The 21,069-nt window shown below is 35.8% G+C and overlaps 2 protein-coding genes across 2 annotated transcripts in view; one reads left to right on the top strand and one right to left on the bottom strand.

Annotated features, from left to right (window-relative positions):
* PLCZ1 (phospholipase C zeta 1) overlaps positions 1–17,182 on the bottom strand; it is a 34,763-nt gene extending 17,581 nt beyond the window's left edge. The window contains exons 1-7 of the mRNA XM_024575917.2: positions 17,054–17,182; positions 13,054–13,285; positions 8,828–9,029; positions 5,990–6,134; positions 2,133–2,282; positions 890–979; positions 732–820 (exon numbers count right to left, since the gene is read on the bottom strand). Coding sequence (XP_024431685.2) covers positions 732–820; positions 890–979; positions 2,133–2,282; positions 5,990–6,134; positions 8,828–9,029; positions 13,054–13,285; positions 17,054–17,164 — 1,019 coding nt within the window. The 5' untranslated portion in view covers positions 17,165–17,182. The remainder of the gene's footprint in view (positions 1–731; positions 821–889; positions 980–2,132; positions 2,283–5,989; positions 6,135–8,827; positions 9,030–13,053; positions 13,286–17,053) is intronic.
* A 1,769-nt stretch (positions 17,183–18,951) lies between these two features.
* On the top strand, positions 18,952–20,021 carry CAPZA3 (capping actin protein of muscle Z-line subunit alpha 3). Its single transcript, XM_024575874.2, has one exon. It carries the CDS (start codon positions 19,105–19,107, stop codon positions 20,002–20,004), a length of 900 nt encoding a protein of 299 aa, XP_024431642.1. The 5' UTR covers positions 18,952–19,104; the 3' UTR covers positions 20,005–20,021.
* The last annotated feature ends 1,048 nt before the right edge of the window (positions 20,022–21,069 follow it).

Genomic DNA, 21,069 nt, shown 5'->3' with positions numbered 1-21,069 from the left:
ACAAGAAGAATTTGCTTGGTCAACTGAGAAACAGACAGGCTTTCCACTGGATTTGAACCTGAAAGCAAAGTCTTGCACCAATATAAAAGGAGGCTAAAGTTTAAGAAAAAAATTAAGTTCTGTGGATTTTGCTTGAAATCCTATACCAAATCGCACCTGAAAGCTGAATCCTTGTTTTTAATCTTTTTGTTTATGGAGGTCAATTAATTAATTGGGCCAAAAATTAATTAATTTTACTTAAAACAACTAGTTTTATGTCACTTGCCACCTGATATACCTTCTTATGTGATATTAATATGTATACTTATAATACTATATTTTATAAACAATGATTTTCAGTGATTGTGGGGAGGAGGGGACTAAATGGAAATGGAAAAAACACAATAAAGATTAAATTTTAAAAAACAATGATTTTCTTGTCTCTGACAATATAATCTCTTTAACAGCAGAGACATTACGTTGTTTGTATCTTTCATACGCTGCACAATGCCTACCTAGCACATCAGAACACATAATATTTATCACCTTATACCAAAAATATAAAAACAAACAGGAAAAGAGATTAGTTTAAAAAACAATTTACACTGCTAATTTTTTCCAAAATACTTTAAATGGCAGACTATAGTTTCTATAAGAAGGAGATTTTTCCCTCCCCCCAAATTTTTAATTCTCTACCAATAAGAAAATAAGACAGCTTTTCAATCATTTGTAAGATTTTCTCAAACAATAATCTCACCTTCTTTTTCCTGAAGAGTGGCAATTTAACTATGCTCCTGGACTGCGTTTCCTTTTCTTGACTGTCTTTTGAAGTATCCAACGACTCTGATGATTTGTCTTTGTCGTCTTCCTCCTCTTGATCTATCTCTTCATATTCTTCATATTCCGCTACCTGACCGTGCTTATCAGAACCTTTCCTTGCATGGGTCTCCATTAAGGTTCCTATTTTCTTGTTTCTAACTAATATTTTGAATTTTAATGCCTACAGAAACAATTTAAAAGACAGATACTATTACACATTTACAGATAAGTTTGCATTTATAACAGTCATTGGAAAGTGTTTCATCATATTTTCCATTAACTCGCACTAATAAGACACATAAGAGCTTCATCATTTTCCATACCTCTATAAATGCTCTGATAGACACTTTCATCATTAAATTTTTCACTCATTTAAATAAGGAAAACTATAAAAAGGAATATTCAAATATCATAATACTTACTGTTCTGTATCAAAATGATAACGTCAAAACTATACTATTTGTTTTTGGACAACACAATCATGCAAAAAAAAAAGTTAATTTATCACCTGATAAAAATTGGAATTAAGAGAGAAAAGTAAAAAGAAGGGCCAGAGAGAAGTGAGGAAATCCTCAAGAATGTGGTGTTACAGAAGAAAGTGTTTAAGGAAAGGAAGGAGGCATCCACAGCTGAATGATGTCAAGGGAACAAGTCAGATGAAGGCTGAAGGAGGTTGATTAGAATTTATCATTAGGAAAGTCTTTGGTGACCACATGAGATATTTACTGTGATGCAGGTGGAAGAGGAGGCCTGATTAGGTAGGTTGTGAGATGAGGAAATGGAAATTTGGGTTGATACAAGAAATAACAAAATAAAGAGATAGCTAGAGAGCAAACTGAAATCCTGAGGGTGGGTGGGTGATTTTTTTAAACCAAATACTTGAATATTCTCAAATGAAGTTGGAAAGTGGCCCATAGAGACAGTTAAATGGAAAAGAGCAGATTAAATATAGGAGGGAACCTGCCACCCAGGTGCTGAGGTATTGGGTCTGGACCCTACTTGACAGATCTTCGCCTCTTTCTTAGACCGTTGCCTATAAAACATACTAAGTTCCTGTGGCCTAATGTTAACTGACCTGAAATTTTGGACTCATGGGGATGACACACAATAAAAAATGTGGGATTTTACATATATCTCTATATATTCCCTTTTTCAAAGTATATTCACTTAAATGTTCATAGAAACATTTTCTAAGCAATACATTGCAAAAATATCTCTTTAAGTGATCAAATCTAAGCATTTTCATTGATCTCTAGTCCAGTGCCACGAGCCAATATAATAGTGACATACACTTTCTTTTGTTCATAACTGGAGCGTCTCAGACAAAATGTTACCTCTGGGGAAGGTAGTTCATGTGGATAATCATCAAGTACATCAGAAAGCAAGGCATCTCCCAAAATAGACTGCAAATTGTCTGCCATCACCTCTTGTTGGGACGGGGAGCAGTGATTTTCTAAAGAGAGCACCACTGGGTATTCGGATGTCTAAAAAATTAACCATTACTCCAGTTACTTCTCAGAACTCCTCAATAACTTTAATACAATTAATAGAAGCACTGAATCTATTTCAATACTTACCTTTAATGTACCTTTGCAAAATAATTCAATGTTCTTTAAACTGAAAACACTTTTGAGTTTGACCAAACAGGAAACATTAAATTATATAAAAAGGAAAATTATTAGTATTTGCACTAGAAGTATAAGAAACAACTGAAGCACCCAGCAGTGAGTACTTATTTAAATAAATTATGGCATATCCACTTAAACTAAGGAACGCTGTAGATCTGTTAAGAAGGAGGTACCCTTATATATACTGCTATTGAAATTGGTCTATAGCAGAGTCTTAGGAAGAAAAGCAAGTTGCCAAAGAATGATTCTAGATTTTTATTTTTCAAAGTACATATATATGTGTTTATTTAGATGTTTTTAAATGTGAGTAAAACACTTCAACACTGATAAGAAAAATGTTAATTTTCCACTTTTTCAGTTTTAAATTCTAAAATCAAAACTCATTGCTTTATAATTAAAATCAAAAATAAAGATATATTCAGTTTTTAATAATACAAAGGATATATTAAATAAGGATGACCCTACAAAGTATTTTCTGCCCTTTCTTACCACTGTAAATTTGATATTCCCTACAAAATACAGAACAACACTCATTTTTGGATCTTACTCACAATTATTCTGTTTCCTTATATAATCACCAGGACACAAATTGACCGACTTATAAACAAGCCAGGGAATTACAGAAGTCTACTGCATCATCCTAGACATTTGAATAGGGGATACAATATTATATATTTTTTTAATGTATGAGTATTTTAGTTTCTTGTGGCTACTGTAACAAATTACTGTAAACTCGGTTGCTTGGAACAATAGAACTTTATTCCCTCACTATATTGGAGGCCAAAAATTTAGAATCAGTTTCACTGGCTAAAAATTACTTCAGCAGGCTCTAGGGCAGATCTGTTCACTGTCTCTTTCAGCTTCTGGTGGTTGCCAACATTCCTTGGCTTATGGCCATATGGCTCCAATTTCTGCCCCTCATTCACACTGCCTCCTCCTCTGTGTGCCTGGAATCTCCCTCTCTCTCCCTCTTACAGGATATATGTGATGGCATTTAGGGCCCACACAGACAACCTGGGATTTAAAAAAAATCTCTTTGTCTCAAATTTTTAATGTCATCATATCAGCAAAGACCCTTTTTCCAAATGGAGTGACATTTAAAGGTTCCAGGAATGAGAACCATGGTTCTTCAAGGGCCCATATTCAGCCTTCTAGAATATGCCTTCTTATATATGCCCACATACACATACATATATATAGACTCAGTTAATAATAAGAGAGCATGTCAAATTTTTTCTCCAAAAAAAAAGTGATTTTGAGACTAGGCAAAGCGATGGCCTATCTGATGACTTTCGTAATTAAGCCCTGACTTACTCAATGGGGAGAGCTCATTTTTTTGGCTTCTGTGGTGTTCCTTCTCTCCAGCTCCTGGAAAGGTCCTCTTGTCTTTTATCATCCTTGGCCACATCTAAAGAAGTGTTAAGGAGTTTGCTCTGCTTGCAGCTCACTTCTTGACCCAGGATTGTTTTAAGGCTCACCTAAGTGTCGGACTTGTGTTTTGTTTTGTTTTTGGCAATATAATTACCTTAAAAACTTAGTTTTCTTATATGTTTGCTTCTAGAGAGTTACATGTGCCAATACCTATACCCAAAGGTCTTTCCCCATTACAGTTACCAAGTCCCTTGTCTTTCATTGCTCTATCTTTCCCAAGTTAATGGTAGAAAGTTCAACCTTCAATCCAATCTTTGCTGCAAAACTGCTACCCTGTTCAATTGAGAATGCTCATTGGCTGTTTGTTGCTCAAAGCCTTTTTTTCATTCTGTCTCTTTCTCTTTAGGATAGGGGTGCCCATCCTTGCAAAGCCTTTGAATTTTAAAATTGTCTCTATTTCCTTTTATTTCCTTGGTCACCTGCCCTGGATGAAGTGAGAGAGTTTGCTATACAAATATTTGGAAAAAGTATTTCAGATTAAGGGTTAATATTGCAAGTGCAAAGGCTTTGAAATGTGTCTGAAAAAGAGTAAGGAGGCCAGAACAGACAAGCACACAAGGGAGAAAGGAGAAAAGATCAGAGAGGTGAGAGAAAACAGGGGACGTAATGTTTGGGGAGTCACAGTTTGGATTTTAGCGTTATTATGAGTGGGACTGAAAGTTTTGAGAAGGGGAATGACATGACCTGATGTACCAAAAAGTCACTCTGGATGATACATTGAGATGAGACTGTAGGGAAGAGAAAGAGAAGCAGGACCATTGGATAAGAAGCCATCGCAACAATCCATGCGAGAGGTGACAGTGGCTGACCAGGACAGTGACGGTGAGAATGAAAAGAGGTTAAAGTCAGTATAAATTCTGAAAGCAGAGCCAAGAGGATTTGCTACAGAACTTATTAAGAGGTTGAAGAAAAGGAGGGGAGGGTTAAAGTTGACAACCACGACTTATTTTAGGCTTGAACACATAGAGGTTCCGGTGAACATGGGAAGACCACAGAAAGAGTAGCACTGGCAGAAAGAGTAACATCTGGAGCTCAATTCTGGACACATAATATTACATATGCCTATTAAACACACAAGTAAAATGTCTGTAATTTTCTGTATTGGTGTAGAGGTCAGGGGTGAGTTTAGGTAAAGATATAAATTTAGAATCATTAGAAATTATATGCTTAAGAGAATCAATTACATATATTAATGTTTTAAGTTAAGATAGAAATTTCATATTTTGTGAATATTTAGTATTTTATACTCTTTATAATAAATTTGATTTAAATTTGTGATTTTCAGTTATGTTTATATTTACAGATAACATACTGATCTATTAAGGAGAACTCTAAGTTTATTAAATTCATAAGTTTAATTTATACATATGTGTTATTAAATAAACATTAAGTATTCAGTAAGATTATGTTAAATCTCTTCAAGTTCACTACAATGAAGTACTTAAGAAAGAAATCAAATATACTAACTTAACTAAAACAATTTAAAATATCCAAAAGTGCTTACTTAACCAAGTGTGTAAATGGGACCAAGTATTGCTCAAAATTGAATGGCTGTTAAAACCTGCTCAATTTGTAGAGTAGGATTTGTAAGCTGGCTTTAGAAGCTCAGAAAGACTAAATCTCTAAATCTGTCACTTCAATAGTTGAATAGTAATTTTAAAATCCAAAATAAACTTCTAAACATGTTTGCTATATAAATAACTGCCCCATAATCATTAAACAATGTTAACAATTGAGATAATACATTCTTGACACATTTTATTTTTGTTTCTTGAAAGTAAAATAGTTGAATAGTGGTAAAATATTTACTATTATATAGACCTACTGTTATATAAAAGTTTTTTGCATTTTTTACCATATTCACATTAATAAACATATATTATGATGCAATAAACATCCACATTATATATATTTTATAAACAAAAAGTTCCATGAAACATGTACATATAACCTGAGATTAACTTTTATTAATTTATTGTTAACTATATACTGCATGAATTTCACTGCCTACTAATGGATCGTAACCCACAATTTAAAATATCACTAATCTAAACTAAGGGCAAAGATCATGGGATTTTGAAACACTTAAGCTATGTTTAAATAACTATAAGTTAATAAAAACATGCACGTACTATGAATGCATATTTGTGTATCGCTTGGATAACAGTTTTAAACAGGAGCTTGCTGGTGAGCGTGTAGCCATGGTACACCACAGGCTCATTTTTTGACCCGTCCCAACAGTCAATTTCCAGACAGCGGCATCCTTTCACCAGGGCACTAGCAAAATTGAAACAAAATGAGTTGTCATCCTTGGATTGGTGAAAACGTCAAACTATTCTAAAGACGATTTGTAATTTTGCAGTAAATGTATACATGAATCCATGGTAATGACAAGCTGTTGTGTGAACTGGTCACACTTTTCTTCTCGTTCTCTGTGCACATGGCTGACGTGGAACTGCCACGCGCACCCACAGTTCCAGCACCGTCCTGACGGCGCCATGGGCGGGGCTTGGACTACAGATCCTGCAGTTTCTACCTATTCCTTATGCTTCTAGTTCTCCAAGTCTCACAAAAAAACATTTGATATCCAGTTCACTATCAATGAATACTTACTGTGTTTACATTAGGAAAAAAAATGAGACATATCAGGATGCAAGAAGAAAGTGGAAGGCGGCCAGAAGTGATCCCCTAGACACAATCTTGGAAGAGAGATAAATGAATGAAAAGAGGCCAACTTGAATGTTAGGATCTTGGCATTGATACTCACGTAGCGCGAAGGTCACCAAAGGCCCCTGCCATACATGGAGCTGTTTTTCCCATAGAACCCCAAGTCTGCACTTGTTTTCCAAAAAGTATTAGTTTAGCCCACCGTCTCTAGATCAGTGGTTCTCAGTCAGGACAGTTTTGCCTCCTAGGAAACATTTGGCAATGAATGGAGGCATTTTTGGTTACCGGAATTCGAGATGGGAGAGAGATTTGTAACTAGCCTCTGGTGGTAGAGGCCAGGAATGCTGCTAAACAGTCTACCACCGACAGGACTAAGCCTCCACAACAAAGAGTTATTTCACATAAAATGTGAAGAATTTGAGAAACCCTGCCCCAAGCCATAAAAACCTGGATAGGAGAGTGCGGTCCTAGCACCAAGTATTTGATGTAGAATAAGTAATCCTTTCAAATAGAAATACAGGGTACCATATAAACCACATGCAGAAATAGACTTTTAGATCTAGTACTTCTTTGGGGATCATTTTAGTCAGCTTTTTAGGGAGATGACTCAAGCAGTATTTAGGTAGGAGTGTAACTGAGAAAAGATAAAGCAATTATGACACTGAAGTCAAGGTGTTGAATTCAGGGGGAAAAACGGAATTTATGTTCCCTTGGGAATAACAGAGACGAAAGATGGAAAGGAGCTGAGGAGGTGGGGCACTAAAAGGGAAAGAAGGGGATCAATAAATTTCATCTACGTTGGAGGCTTCACTGGAACCATATAAAGCTAAATGGTTAATAAATTCTTTTTGGAGGTTTTTTGGAGGTTTGCTTTTTAAGACCATTTTGTCTTGCTTTTTTAAATGCACACTGCTTTATTCAGTCATGTAGAGATGAAATGTAATGTAAAATTTCAGAGCTTTTTAGCACACTTGTCCCAGGGTTGGAAGATTGCACCTAGAGCCTCCTTAAGGAAGTTTTGTTTGACCCATTGATATTTTCATGGGTAAATAAGGTGGCCCCCTAATGTTAGTCCCAGATGGAGCTCTATGTGTAGAAATATACTGAATACATTGCTCAGGTTGTATATTTCTTTATGTATTTAGATTTTAAATTATAGAATAATCAATATCTACTTGTAAAGTTTGTTAATTGCCATGAAAGAACGTCTGCTTTACTCTCCCCTTAGTCGGCTGTCAAAGTGTATTGTCTTGGCCTTTTTATAAATACAGAATATAAGTTCTCTGTGGTGCTAACAAAAAATAATCTTGAACTCTCTGCCGAGAAAACAAAAGACAAAAAACCTACCAAAACCTCAGTTGTAGAAGAAAACTTTTCATGAAGGACAACCTGCATAATAATGATTCTTGCTGCTACTCTAGAAACTTTAACTAAAGTAACACATTTCACCCCAGAGTTACTTTGTATCATGTTACCCTAGTTTATATTCTCCATATGACTCATCAGTCCCTACAAATATCAATTTGTTTACTTATTATGTCTATTTCCATGAACAAATGAGGGTGGCACCTGTAAAAATCTTGCCAACAACTGTATCCTCAGCTGACTGGCTAACCTGAAGTCTGGTATTAACAGTATAATATATTGTAAGGATCCAAAATTGGAGGTGCAGCATATATTGGTTTTAATCAATGTAAATAATTTGACACATAATTCTCTATATGTTACTATCTATAAAAGCCAAATTATATACAACTTACTCTATTGTTTGCTTTATTCATAGTATTGTGTCCTGATGTATGAGAATTCATTTTAAACATGTATATTTTTTAAATCTGGAATGTTATGATTAGTTAAATAAGTTGTTGTCTTCATATGTTTACTATAAGAAGTATTAAAATTATTCAGGAAACTTCAGAGGGCCAGTAACTGGAGAAAGAAAATCATTGGGCAGAATTAGAAGGAAGGTGTATGATACTAATACATAGAATAGATTACATAGTCACCCAAAGTTTGGATCACCAAAATATGCACAAATCAAAATTACTCTTCCTGAGACTTGACTTGGGGTAGTGAACACACAATATACAGATGACATATTAGAGAATTGTACAGCTGAAACTTATATAATTTCATTACCCAATGTCATCCCAATAAATTCAATAAGGAAATTGCTCTTCCCTATATGTTTGCTTAACATGCATAGCCTGCTTTTACTGTGAATTACTACCAATGGAGTTAGATAGCAGTGAAAACTTCTAAGTGTTTTTAAATGTAATAAATTTAAAAATTAAAATAAATACCTTACATATCCCCAAATGTCACTTGGTCCCACTAATTGGTCAGATACCAAGTATGTATTATGTGAACTTGAAATAAAATAATCTTTTAATGGATGATGCATATCTTGATAAACTTTTCCAAATTCATTATTAAATAGTAGACAGTCAGATGAACACAGGTATCTTGTAAAACCTTCAAATGACATCTGGTGTGCTTGCTTAACTATAAAAAATAAGTAAAAGGATACTGTAATATCATTAGCAGTATAAAATGTATATCTCACTTTAAAACTTATTCAGTAGTACAACATGTTTCTAAAATATTCTTTTAAAATTAATATGAATACTATTTTTAATTTTTCTTTGGAAAAAAATTTTCTAATCAATACTCTTAATTCTTCTGTATCAACATTCAAGTAGAGAATTTATCATCTCTGATTTTTTTAATGCCTTGAAAATATATACAAGAAAAGTACAAATGTCATTGATCAGTGAATTTCCACAAGCTAAAAGGCTGTCACCAGCACCCAGGTCACAGACCAGAACACTCCAGCACCCTAAAAGCCTCCCTCCTGCTAACTTTTAATCTCTCCTCTCACCCACCCAAGGTAGTCAATGGTCTGGCTTCTAACAGCACACATTCGTTTTCTCTTGTATTTGTGCTACACGGGAAAGATCTCATAGAGTTTGTAGTTTGCTCAACGTTGTTTCTAAGATTTATTCTTGCAGTTGCATTTAGACACTACGTTCCCATTCTGTATGGTATTCCATTGAGTGAGTACACCACATTTTATTTATCAATTCTATTTTTGACGAGCATTTAGATAATTTCCAGGGTGGGGCTATTGCAAATAGTTTAGCTATAAACAATCAGTGCCTGTCGTTTTGCACGAAGGTGTACACACTTCTGTTGGGTGCATGCCTACAAATGGAATTGCTGGGTCATTTACACATTATCCACTTTAGTAAATTATCTCTAAATTTTATACACAGTATTATCTATTTAAGTAGAACACTGGCTCTGGAACCAGACAGCTTGGGTTAAATCTATTTACTTGTTATAGAACGAGCGTTTTAGTTAACTTCTCCCTATGTTTGCAATTATAGAAATAATAGTACTTATCCCACATATTAACTCTAAGTTAGTTGCTGTTGTTTTTGTTGTTGATAATTCGGTTCATCCCAAAATAAGAGCTGGTGTAAGTATTTACTTTAGAGAGTGTGACCCTTAGCAAAGAATTTTACTTCCAGGAACTTATACTATAGATACAGAGACTCAGACAAAGATTGATGTGCAAGAATGCTCACACTAGCATTATTTATAAAAACTCAACACGAGGAAGAAACAAATTAAAGCTCAAAGTATGCTACAATATTATGCAGCCTTTAAAAATAATGTACCAGAAAACATATATAGTGACATAATAAATGTTGAGGCTATCGTAACAGTGAAAAAGCCAGGATTCAAAAATGCTATTACAATCTGGTTTTTAAAAATGGAAGCTAGAAGAAAATACATAGAATATTTATAAGCATGCAAATTTCTCTTTCAAAGCAACGCAGACTGATGGGAATGTGTGGGGCAAATGCATCATATATTGCGATCGTCATGATTTGCATAAATTGATTCTTTTTCCCAGTGCAATTAGCAGTGATTGGCTGAGAGCCTTTTTTACCTATTAAATAATTAAGTAGATTTCTTCGGTATTGGAAGAGAAAACAAATTCATTTTTTGACCTTAAAAAGTACCAGATTGAGATAAGAATTAATCTCACTGATTTTTAAAAACCTTATTTGGTACATGTTGCCTACTAATATGGGATGAGATTGAGGAGCTTGGCAGCATTTGGGACTATAAAACCATAATTGAAATTGGCCTTAATAAGTCTCTAAAGTGATCAATAAGCATCTAAAGGAAATGGAAAGACTTGGCTGTGCACGAAACTGTGTGAGGCAGAGCGAGGTTCAAAAGACGAAATGGATGCACAGAACGATGTAATGTGATATTTAAAATGAAAACACAATTCCAAGATGTCACTGCCGCCAACTGTCCAAGGCAGGACTTGGACTTTCACACACCTCCCTTTTTAAGCCCTATTATCCCACTGGACCTTTTACCACCTGTATGTAACACAGTCTAAGTATGTTTTTAATATCCATTAAACGAGTACTATTGAAAATGCTTATCGGTAAATTGGTTGTTTCCAGTAATCAATGATATAAAGAGCTTGAGCCAGAACATAAATCAATTCACTACTTGCTTAGAGAAAGTCTTTATTACTAAAAGAAAAGTAAAAGTCACCTGAATTCACCAGGTGCACGTAGTGGCGGCGAGTACTGGTGCAGTAGTTTTACGTTCTGGTGCGAGCTGTCTCGTCGCAAACCTGCACAAGTTTTAGTGGCGGTCTGTCCGAACTCTTGCTGGCACTGCGCTTAGTCCCACTGCTACAATACTAAAACCCTCCAAAGTTTCTAGGTGAGACTGAGTGACAACAGCAAAATCTTAATTATGGCCTGTAAGACTGACATGATTTGATCCCTGCCTATCTCTCCAAATTCATTTCACCCTCATTCTTAAAGTTTCAACCCCAGTCCTCTTGTTCCTTGAATTCTCCAACTCAGGTCCAACATAAGTCTTCCCTCAACTCAGACACTCCTCCCGTTTCGTCACATGACTAGTTATTTCTCATCAGTTAGGTCTCAGTTTAAATGTCACCGCCTCAGAGAGGGTGCTCCTAACCACCCAGCCTAAACTAGACTTCCTGGGTTATTTACTCTCTCTGACTTCCTCTATTTTATTTTTTCACAGTACATAGCATTCTCTGAAATTATCCTTTTATATGTCTAATTCTTTATTGTCAGAATTCCTCCAACCTTCACGAAGAGCATAAGATCTAATTTGCTTTTTTTCCCATTATTTATCTAGCCCCTAAAAATATACTTGGTTGCCACAAATAAATATTTGAATAAATAATGAACGTGTGACTCAATGAAGGAATGTTTGGTTTGATTAAAACTCGTATTATCATATGTTAAACATTGGTAGCTGCAAACCCACTTTCAAAGGCAGAACTTGTACTGTTATACCTCCCTTTTCAAATAAATATTTGAATATTTAATTTACATTACAAATTAATTTCTGTAGGATTAAACACCATGTTTAACTTAATTGCTATTTAGGCAATTATGTAAATATTTTATTATATTATGGTTTCATTATTGTATTTAGAGATGAGCACAAATTAAAAATTTTGAAGTTTTTTAATCCATTGAAAGATGGGACAAAGATAAAAAACTATATGACAGTGGGGTGGAGGGATGGGGAGAAAATGCAGACAACTGTAACTGAATAACAATAAATTTAAAAAAAAAAACTACATGACATGTCATTAGCCTAAGGCAATGATTTTCAACTGTTTTTAATCCCATGGCACACATAAACTAATTACTAAAATTCTGCAGCATACAAAAAATATATTTTTGCCAATCTGACCAAAACAAATAGGTATAATTTGGATTCATTCATACCAGACAGCTATTGTCATGTTGGCTATGGGTTTTTTTTTTCAACAATCTAAGGGAAAAGAGGTCAGTGCCCCTGACTAACTAGCCAGGTATTGCATGCTTTAAAAATTCTTGTGGCACACCGGTTGAAATCACTACCTTAAGTGGTCTTTTAATTTAAAACAGATGACTATTTAAAAATGAAGAAAAAGCAAAATTTTGAAAATATGTATAAAATATCATAATCTATTATGTGTGTAGAGAATGGAGAAACTAATATTTTTGTAATATTTTATCTCCTCCTGAGAGCTATTTTCATTTAGCTAATTTAATATTCATATATATTTTAATAGTATAATACATTAAAAAATGGAAGACTGCCTATAACTGGGCTTTTATCTTATTAATGAATGTTTAGCCACTTCTTCTATACAGTATATATAACAGAATCCTCATCTTGCTTTTTTACCCCTAAGCTTATCACTGAACACTTGACAGATATACAAAAGCAGTTAAGAGAAAGGAGCGGGACAATGAAATAGCAAAGAATGCTATTGTTATACAATCTAGCTTTCTAAAAGGTATATATACATTCCATAAAGTACAAAAATAAAACTACCAATATTTGATATTATCCAGAAGAGATTTGATCCATCCAAAACTTTGAATTTGATAACTAATAGTATATTTTTAAAAATACTTTGAGTGTAAATATTTGGCAAAACTTTGAAATGCAAGCATACCTTCTTCAATAGGCTCATATTTTTCAATGATCTCAGAGACAATACTTCTATTCATGTTAAACATATATTGTTCTTGTGTCAAAAAGTCGACCAGATTTTTTTCATAAAGAAATTTCCGGTTTTCAGAATACGTGTTGAAAATCTCAATAATTTCTTCTCTGTGTGCAATAATTCGATATATTGATCTAAATTCTTCTATGGTGATTCTTCCTTGCTTCAGCCTGTCATTAGCCTACTAAAAAAGAAAATCACTGGTGGGCTCACATTGTGAATATAAAAAATACACAAACTGGATAAATTAGAGTATTTGTGTGATATATATATATATAGCAACTTATTCTTGAAAGAAGATGAACTTTACATTGGATTATTATCTCAGATAAAGTCTATAAAACTGCAGGAAGTGATGCCAAAGTTGGGAAAATGTTAGTGGATCATCATCACTTAAAACCTAGTGGCTGCCCTGGCTGGTGTGGCTCAGTGGATTGAGCACTGGCCTGTGAACCAAAGGGTCATCGGTTCAATTCCCAGTCAGGGCACATGTCTGGGTTGCAGGCCAGGTCCCCAGTTGGGGTCGTGCAAGAGGCAACCGCACATTGATGTTTCTCTCCCTCTCTTTCTCCTTCCTTTCCCCTCTCTCTAAAAGTAAATAAATAAAATCTTAAAAAAAAAAAAAAAAAACTAGTGGCCATGGTAGGAATGGAATAATGTTTGGGAAAAGTATCCTAGTAGGTCTTTGGATTGCACATTTGCTTTTTCTACTCCACTCTATTTTAGTGCCTTCTTAAACCATGAGAGACAGTACATGATCCCATGCTAAGAATATGCAGCCTGCACCATAAATGTCAGAGTAAATCAGAGCCATTCAAGAGCACAGTCAACTGCAGAAGCTGTAGTAGTTAGGTGATATCTTAAGGAAGTAAAATCTGCATAATCACTGAAGGATTTGAAGGAATGACAAACAAGGTAGATTCCAATTCAAAAAAATGGATTCCCCTGGCTGTTCTGGAAATTTCTTGTTTAAACTTTATGAGATAAAAGACAAGAAATTGGGCTGGATCCAGCTATTAAGAGTAACAGAAACACTTTCAGGTTCTTAGTAAGAAATGACTAGTAAAAGCAGGAGTATTATTAGTTGTGCATTACCAATTGAAAGAGATGGAGAATGGCAACTAAGGAAACAGAGTGAATACAATCCAGGTGGAAGGGGGTAACTAGAAACTAAAGAACAGGTGTCAGTGAAATTATTATTTCATTATTTTACTTATGATTTATCTTTTAGGTAATAATAGCTTATAATTTAACATGCTTTTGTCCACTCCTGTATATTCTTTACTCAAATTTTATAATACTAATTCACATTGTGAGGAAATAAATTCATGTCAGAATTTATACCAGCTACTTAGGAAATCAATAAATGTAATACAATTTTCAATATTTTTGGAACAATCATGAGGGATGTACCTTTAACTAATTCACTGAGTGCCTACTTTCTGCCAAGCCTGTTGCTAGGTACATTCACAAATAATATCACTTAATATTCTGAACAATCCTGCAAAATAACTGTATTAGTATCCCCATTCTGCAGATTGAGACATGTACTCAGAGAGACTGCTGACTTGCCAAGTCCCACACAGCTGGGATCTAACAGAGTGAAAACTCTCCGTGCCTACTTGGCTTGCCGATAACAATGGCCTTGAGACATTGGAAGATTTGAGGCACCGGAGTAAGACTCATTATGACTTACTTTATTTACTTTGGCTAAAAGGTGCACCCATAAAGTGAGGAAAGATTAGCAACAAAAATTGAAGCAGGAGAGTGGAATATTTAAGTAGCTGAATCATCAACTATCCAGAAAATTCAATTAGCCAATACGTCTTCCTTAAGCCTTCTATTTAATCAACATGTTAATAAGTCTATGGAAATTTAGTTCAAAGCAATGAGCATTATTTATTAGCGTGCATAGAGGAATTATTTTAACCGGAGGGGAGGGGAAGGGGGATAACGGGAAAGAAGAAGAGGGTCAAGGAACATGTATGAATGACCCATGAATGTGGACAACTGGGTGGGAACTAGCTGTGGGAAGGGCAGGGGAGAGCAACAGGGGAAAATTGGAGCAACTGTAATTGAACAACAATAAAAATAGAATGGTTTATCATGGTCATAAACCTTGTTTATATGTAATTTATGCTTCTAAGGTATTTGGGGTCAGTATAAAGAGATTTTTTTTAGTATCTTAGGCAATCTCAGCCTCTCTAATTTTTATAATTAACATTGTTTTCATAGCTACTTCAAAAAGGTCTTACTAAACAAAACAGACCTTCAGCCTTGCTGCGTCTGAATAATCATAACTTTTCATTAATGAGCTATTTCTTTACTTGTTATAACTGTGGAGCATTCCACATAATGCTTTTGAATATGGCATGCATTTCACTCAAGTGCATTTCAAATAGATATCTCTATCATGCAGATAATTGAAAGCAACCTGATAATCACTGAATAAGATTTACAGTATTTCACATTTGATAGAAATTTAATTACTACCTCTAGATTGGGTTGAATGTGCATCTTATTAAACCTGAAAGCATGTAGCTGTTTCTCCCTTTGGACAATACCTCTGGGGAAAATTTCTGTGTGTAAAGATCTTTCACAAAAGCTTAAGTTCTTCCCATGGGTTATTAGACATGAATAGATTAAAGTTCTGATAGCTCATTGCAGCACAAGTTACATGGATTCATTGAAATAACTCTGAAACTTTTGTCTTCTACTGCAGCCTCCCGAAGTCCAGCTTTGAACCAATTTGAACCTCCTATTTGTGGTCTGTAAATATGGGGGCTACATCTTATTGAGAGAAGCGCCTATTGGGAGGCAGTGCTCCATAGGCCTTGGGTTTCTGCACTTCCCTGAGCAAAGGCACCAATATTACCTAAGGAAGAGATAGTATCTCCCTCCAGAGGAGTAAATAAGGTTTGTTTACTGTACACAATGATAATGCTAATGACACCTTTCTGGGGGCCAAAGTCAGACAGGCTTACTGCACCTAATAAAAGGTCTGGGTTCCCTAAGCTTGAAGTTGCTGCCCAGGAATGCAACCCTTTGCATTCATTGGACAGGTCACCTTGCCCTCCTCACATCATCACACTTGGGGAACTGGCGTTTAGAAAAATGGCACCCAAATGCTGATACTCTGGCAATTGCTATGTTTTTGAGTAACAAGCTATCTTTTTTCTCTGAACAGGAAGCCTGCCTCTGCCGGCATCAGTGAAACTATACGAGACCACCGGGTTAGCTTCCAAGGAAGGCAACACAAGCTGAGAAGCTTGTGTTAGTGGTAACAGTTTCCACATAGATTGTGTTTTCTGGCTACCTACTTCCAAAAATCAAAATCAGGATTTCTAACTAGAGACTGGATTGGCCAGTCTAGTAGTCTTGCCTGATTCACCAAGAAATCTGCCATTGGCAAAATTTACAAAACTCAGCTCAACATCACTTATTTTATGGTCTTTCCCTCTGTCCTCTCGCCAGTGGTCTTCTCGTGGCAGAACTGAGCCAGGTCCCCTTTCCATTACATCTTCTTTAAACAGAGAGAACTGTTGGCATGCTTTTCTTCCCTGAGGTGAGTAAAATATAATCTTTCTCAAGATTACCCATTCTTCTATGAATCACTAGCATTCAATTTATCATTTTATCATGTATATGATTTTAATCTAATCACATAACTAATGCTAATCTAATGTGAACATTCCTGTATACTCAGAAGATTGTACTAACCTGATAACCTGGTATGATTTCAAATTTTATAGACACCTTGTTTTACCTCCTTACCAAAATTCTATCTTGATTATAAAAAAGTTTAGTATAATTTATTGCTTTAATTCTTAAGGCAGTAATTTTTCATATGTATTTTCTGCATAAAGCACCCAAGCAGCTATCAATACTTTGCTACCACAGGTTAAGTTCTTTCTAGAGGAGGGTAGACAGGAGGAGGATAGCATCTCACCTTAAAAATCTGTTTCACATGAGTATGATTACATCGAATATTTAATTTTTCAAGTAATTTCAGTGTTTTTTCTAGGCTAATTTTTCCACCTCTAAAGTCATCTCGAATCATTGACAGGAACCACGTATGAAACACAAAAAATGACGTTAAGGAAATTCTCACAGAAAGTCATTAAGTACTTAAAATGCCTAAAGAAATATTAGATCTCTCTTCAGATTATTTTTATTTTTAAAGAATAGTCTCCTTGTGTTTAAATGATGAGGTAATTCTATGATAAATAATATTTAAAACAAAACTCAGGAGTATTAAAAATTCTGTAGTAAAATTCTGTAGTAAAGGTATGAAAGGGCATGACACAGTGAAAATGATAGGAAGATAAAAGCAAACATTTATGAAATCAAGTTATTACTTGGGAAATACAGTCGATCACCTAAAGAAATGGACTTTGGAGGCAGCTAGACTTCAAGCTATCCCTGTCACCCAACCTCCATCAGCTCCAGGTCCCTCATCTGCGAAGTAGTCAAATTAATACTTGGGGAAGGTGGGGACATTAAACGAGTTCATACACATCACTGAACACGGTTTCAGCTCCTGTGTTCAATAAATGGTAACCACTTCCGGTAGGGTTACTACGTTAGCCATTGTCCAGCTACACACATGCCCAAAAAGCAACATTTTAAGTAACATCAAAAAGGGTTTAAAATGCCATAATGACTGTATGTTTAGAATGAAAGAGGAAAATAAAACAATCACGCTTATTGATTATATACAAATATACAAAAACTAGAACCTTCGAATTGATAAGCTAAGGTTGCAAAGACCACGACAGTCTCTAAAACCATGAAAGGTGTTGGTCGAGACTGTTCACAGGCCACTCATCTTCGGACTGTCAGAATTCAGGAGAAGCCTTTACATTTAATGGCTAAGACTTATTTACTATGATGAAGCTCGTGTTCTTATAAGGAAAAGATACAAGAAGCTAGGAAAACTCAAAAGCTCAGGATGGATATGGAAGGAATAAGTCTATATGTGTGTGAGAGGGATTTACTGTTCAGGAATCTTCAAAAGGAATGAGAAGAGAATAAAGGGGAAAAAATAAGAGGAAAGAATAGAAAGGACTTTTGAATGGATATTTGTTCTCCATATTTTCATGACCTGTCGTTTCCTCTCTCCTTGCATAGAAGTCTCTCCACATTATGTGTTGTCACGAGTTCCAAACAGAATTAACTCTGCCCCTTTGCAAGAAAGGAATTTCATGGTACTCATCAGCTGCAGTCACTGCCCCTTTCCTAGAGAGAAAGGAGAAAATGCACAGTGATTCGTCTTTGTTCTTTGGAGTTAACCCACATTTAATTCCCACAGGCACTATACACAAGTTCTAGTCCTTGCACTTTGCTGCCCTTGAAACTTTCTGGCTTATTGCTTATGTTCTGACCATCTCTAAACCCACAATATTAGTAAATGCTGCATCACCTGCTGTCTGGCATTTTTGGGGGAACTGCATCAAATCTCATTTGATTTTTGCTATCTTGTTTAAAAGACCTCAAACTTTTCATCATACCATGCTTTCCAGTAGATTTAAGAGATATTCTGATAGCCAGATTAGCAAGTCAGTGCCAGTGTGGTCCAGAAGGTGCACAGTGCTGCAAAGCACTCTCTAGCAACTCTAGGCTGCTCCTCTACAGCCCTGACAACATATCACGTATACGGAGACACACCGCTTTTGAAGAAAGCTGCTAGGGAGAATGAGTTCTTAATATCTTCAAAATACAGATAACTGGTTGGTTGGGCACCATGCTGTCAGGCGACTGTCTTTTTTTTTTTTTTCTGAGCACCCATTGTGATATCATCCAAAGTAACACACTTCATAGAGAAATGTTCTTTATGACTTCATCAGGAGACCCAGTGCTTGCCAGACTGTTTTCATGGTTAGAGAAAGTAATCTTAAGCTTGAATATTGAACACCTGGATGGGAAAGGTGACTCATGGAATGTTTTCTCATCCTTTGAACACGCTTTATTTCAGAAGCTTTGCTTCTGCTGCAACCAAACATGTCACGTACTGTTATGAGTAGGAAAGAGAAAGAAAAAGCAATCCGCAGACTGTTAATACAGGCTCCTCCAGGGGAATTTGTGAACGCCTTTGATGATCTCTGTCTGCTTATCCGTGATGAAAAACTCATGTACCATCAAGGTGAGTGTGCAGGCCATCAACACTGCCAAAAATATTATGTCCCGCTCAGCATCGACGGAAATCCAGTCCTTTTGTCTCACCATAATGTCGTGGGTGACTTCCGATTTTTTGACTATCACAGCAAACTTTCTTTCAAATTCGATCTGCTTCAAAACCAGTTAAAAGACATCCGAAGTCACGGTATCATTCGGAATGAGACAGAATACCTGAGAAATGTTGTTCTGTGTGCCTTAAAACTGTATGTGTATGATCACTATCCAACTGGAAATTGCAACGTGCTAAGAAAAACTGTTAAAAAAAGGGAGTTCTTGATAGCTTGCATTGAAGACCACAGTTATGAAACAGGAAATTTCTGGAATGGTCTCTGGAAATCTAAATGGATTTTCCAGGTAAATCCATTTCTAACCCAAGTAACAGGCAGAATTTTTGTGCAAGCTCACTTCTTCAAGAATGTCAACCTTCATATTGAAATCTCCAAGGACCTGAAAGAAAGCATGGAAATAGTGAACCAAGCTCAACTGGCTCTCAGTTTTTCCAGGCTTGTGGAAGAGCAAGAGAATAAGTTTCAAGCCGCGGTCATGGAAGAATTACAGGAGTTATCGAATGAAGCCCTGAGAAGAATTCTGCGGAGAGATCTCCCAGTGACCCGCACACTTATTGACTGGCAGAGGATACTGTCTGACCTGAATCTCGTGATGTACCCTAAATTAGGATATGTCATTTATTCAAGAAGTGTGCTATGCAACTGGATAATATAGATGATCACTCCTGGTAATTGTCTTGCCTTGGTTTTAGTCATGTTTCTGGGGGATGGTGGTTTTCCTAAAGTTGAGACACCACTAGAGACACCTGTAACTTAGTCAATGAAAGTTTAACTTAGGGAAAAGTGTAACAAGTGAGTTCACTCAGGAAATATTTATCGATAAGGCAAGAAAGGGGGTATGTAAATGTGTTTCATGGTAGTGACTATCACAAAGCCAGAGACATTTATTAGAAATGAAAATGGCTTTATAGAATGGGTGCCCCAGAAATACTCTGGAGCTGGTCAGGGTTAAGGCCCTGTGTGTGGGCATGTGGGTGTATGAATGACTTTGTACTCTCTTTGAAACTGTAGAAGGTATGCAAATGAAACTCACAGTGCAAATGATACTTCACATTATTCAATGTAGTCCTACAACCAACCCTGAGAGGGTGAATTTCAATAAGTGACATTATAAGGTTAGATGAAACCAACAGATATCAAAAAATGTAGCTCAGATTAAAGATTATTAGTAAACTTGGATCCACTGCTAACACCTCCCCCCCCCCCACACACACACAGAATTTGAGATTCCTCAAATCGCTAGGCTTTTCTGGTAATTAACAAGGTCTTTGAGAAATCAATGGAAAAAGCTTGACCTCCCACGTTTATATAGTCAAGCTCTTGTGAAGTTGTCACGATAGGCATTTATAAGTTCTTGCTTTATGCCAGACCCTGTGCTAAATAATTTGCACACAATTTTTCATCATTAAGCTTGTACTGGTAGTAACCCAGTTTTACATAAGAAAAATCTAAAGTTTTGAGTTAATTTTTCCAGGCACATAACAAGTGACAGGTGTGTCTGACCCTAGCACTTGCGTTCTTAACCTCTGGCAGGGGTGTCCAAACTTTTGGCGTCCCTGGGCCATACTGGAAGAAGAAGAGTTGTCTTGGGCCTCACATTAAATACACAAACACTAACGAAAGCTGATGAACAACAAACAGGTTTTAAGTCAATTTACGATTTTGTGTTGGGCCTCATTCACAGCCATCCTGGGCCACGTGTTGGACTCCCCTGCTAGGG

Source organism: Desmodus rotundus, chromosome 3 (genome assembly GCF_022682495.2).
Source record: "Desmodus rotundus isolate HL8 chromosome 3, HLdesRot8A.1, whole genome shotgun sequence".
Classification (NCBI taxonomy): domain Eukaryota; kingdom Metazoa; phylum Chordata; class Mammalia; order Chiroptera; family Phyllostomidae; genus Desmodus; species Desmodus rotundus.
This window is presented reverse-complemented; position numbering and strand designations above follow the sequence as displayed.

Excerpts from the sequence above, each read along its gene's own strand:
- CAPZA3 (XM_024575874.2), top strand. The coding sequence starts at position 19,105 with ATGTCACGTACTGTTATGAGTAGGAAAGAGAAAGAAAAAGCAATCCGC.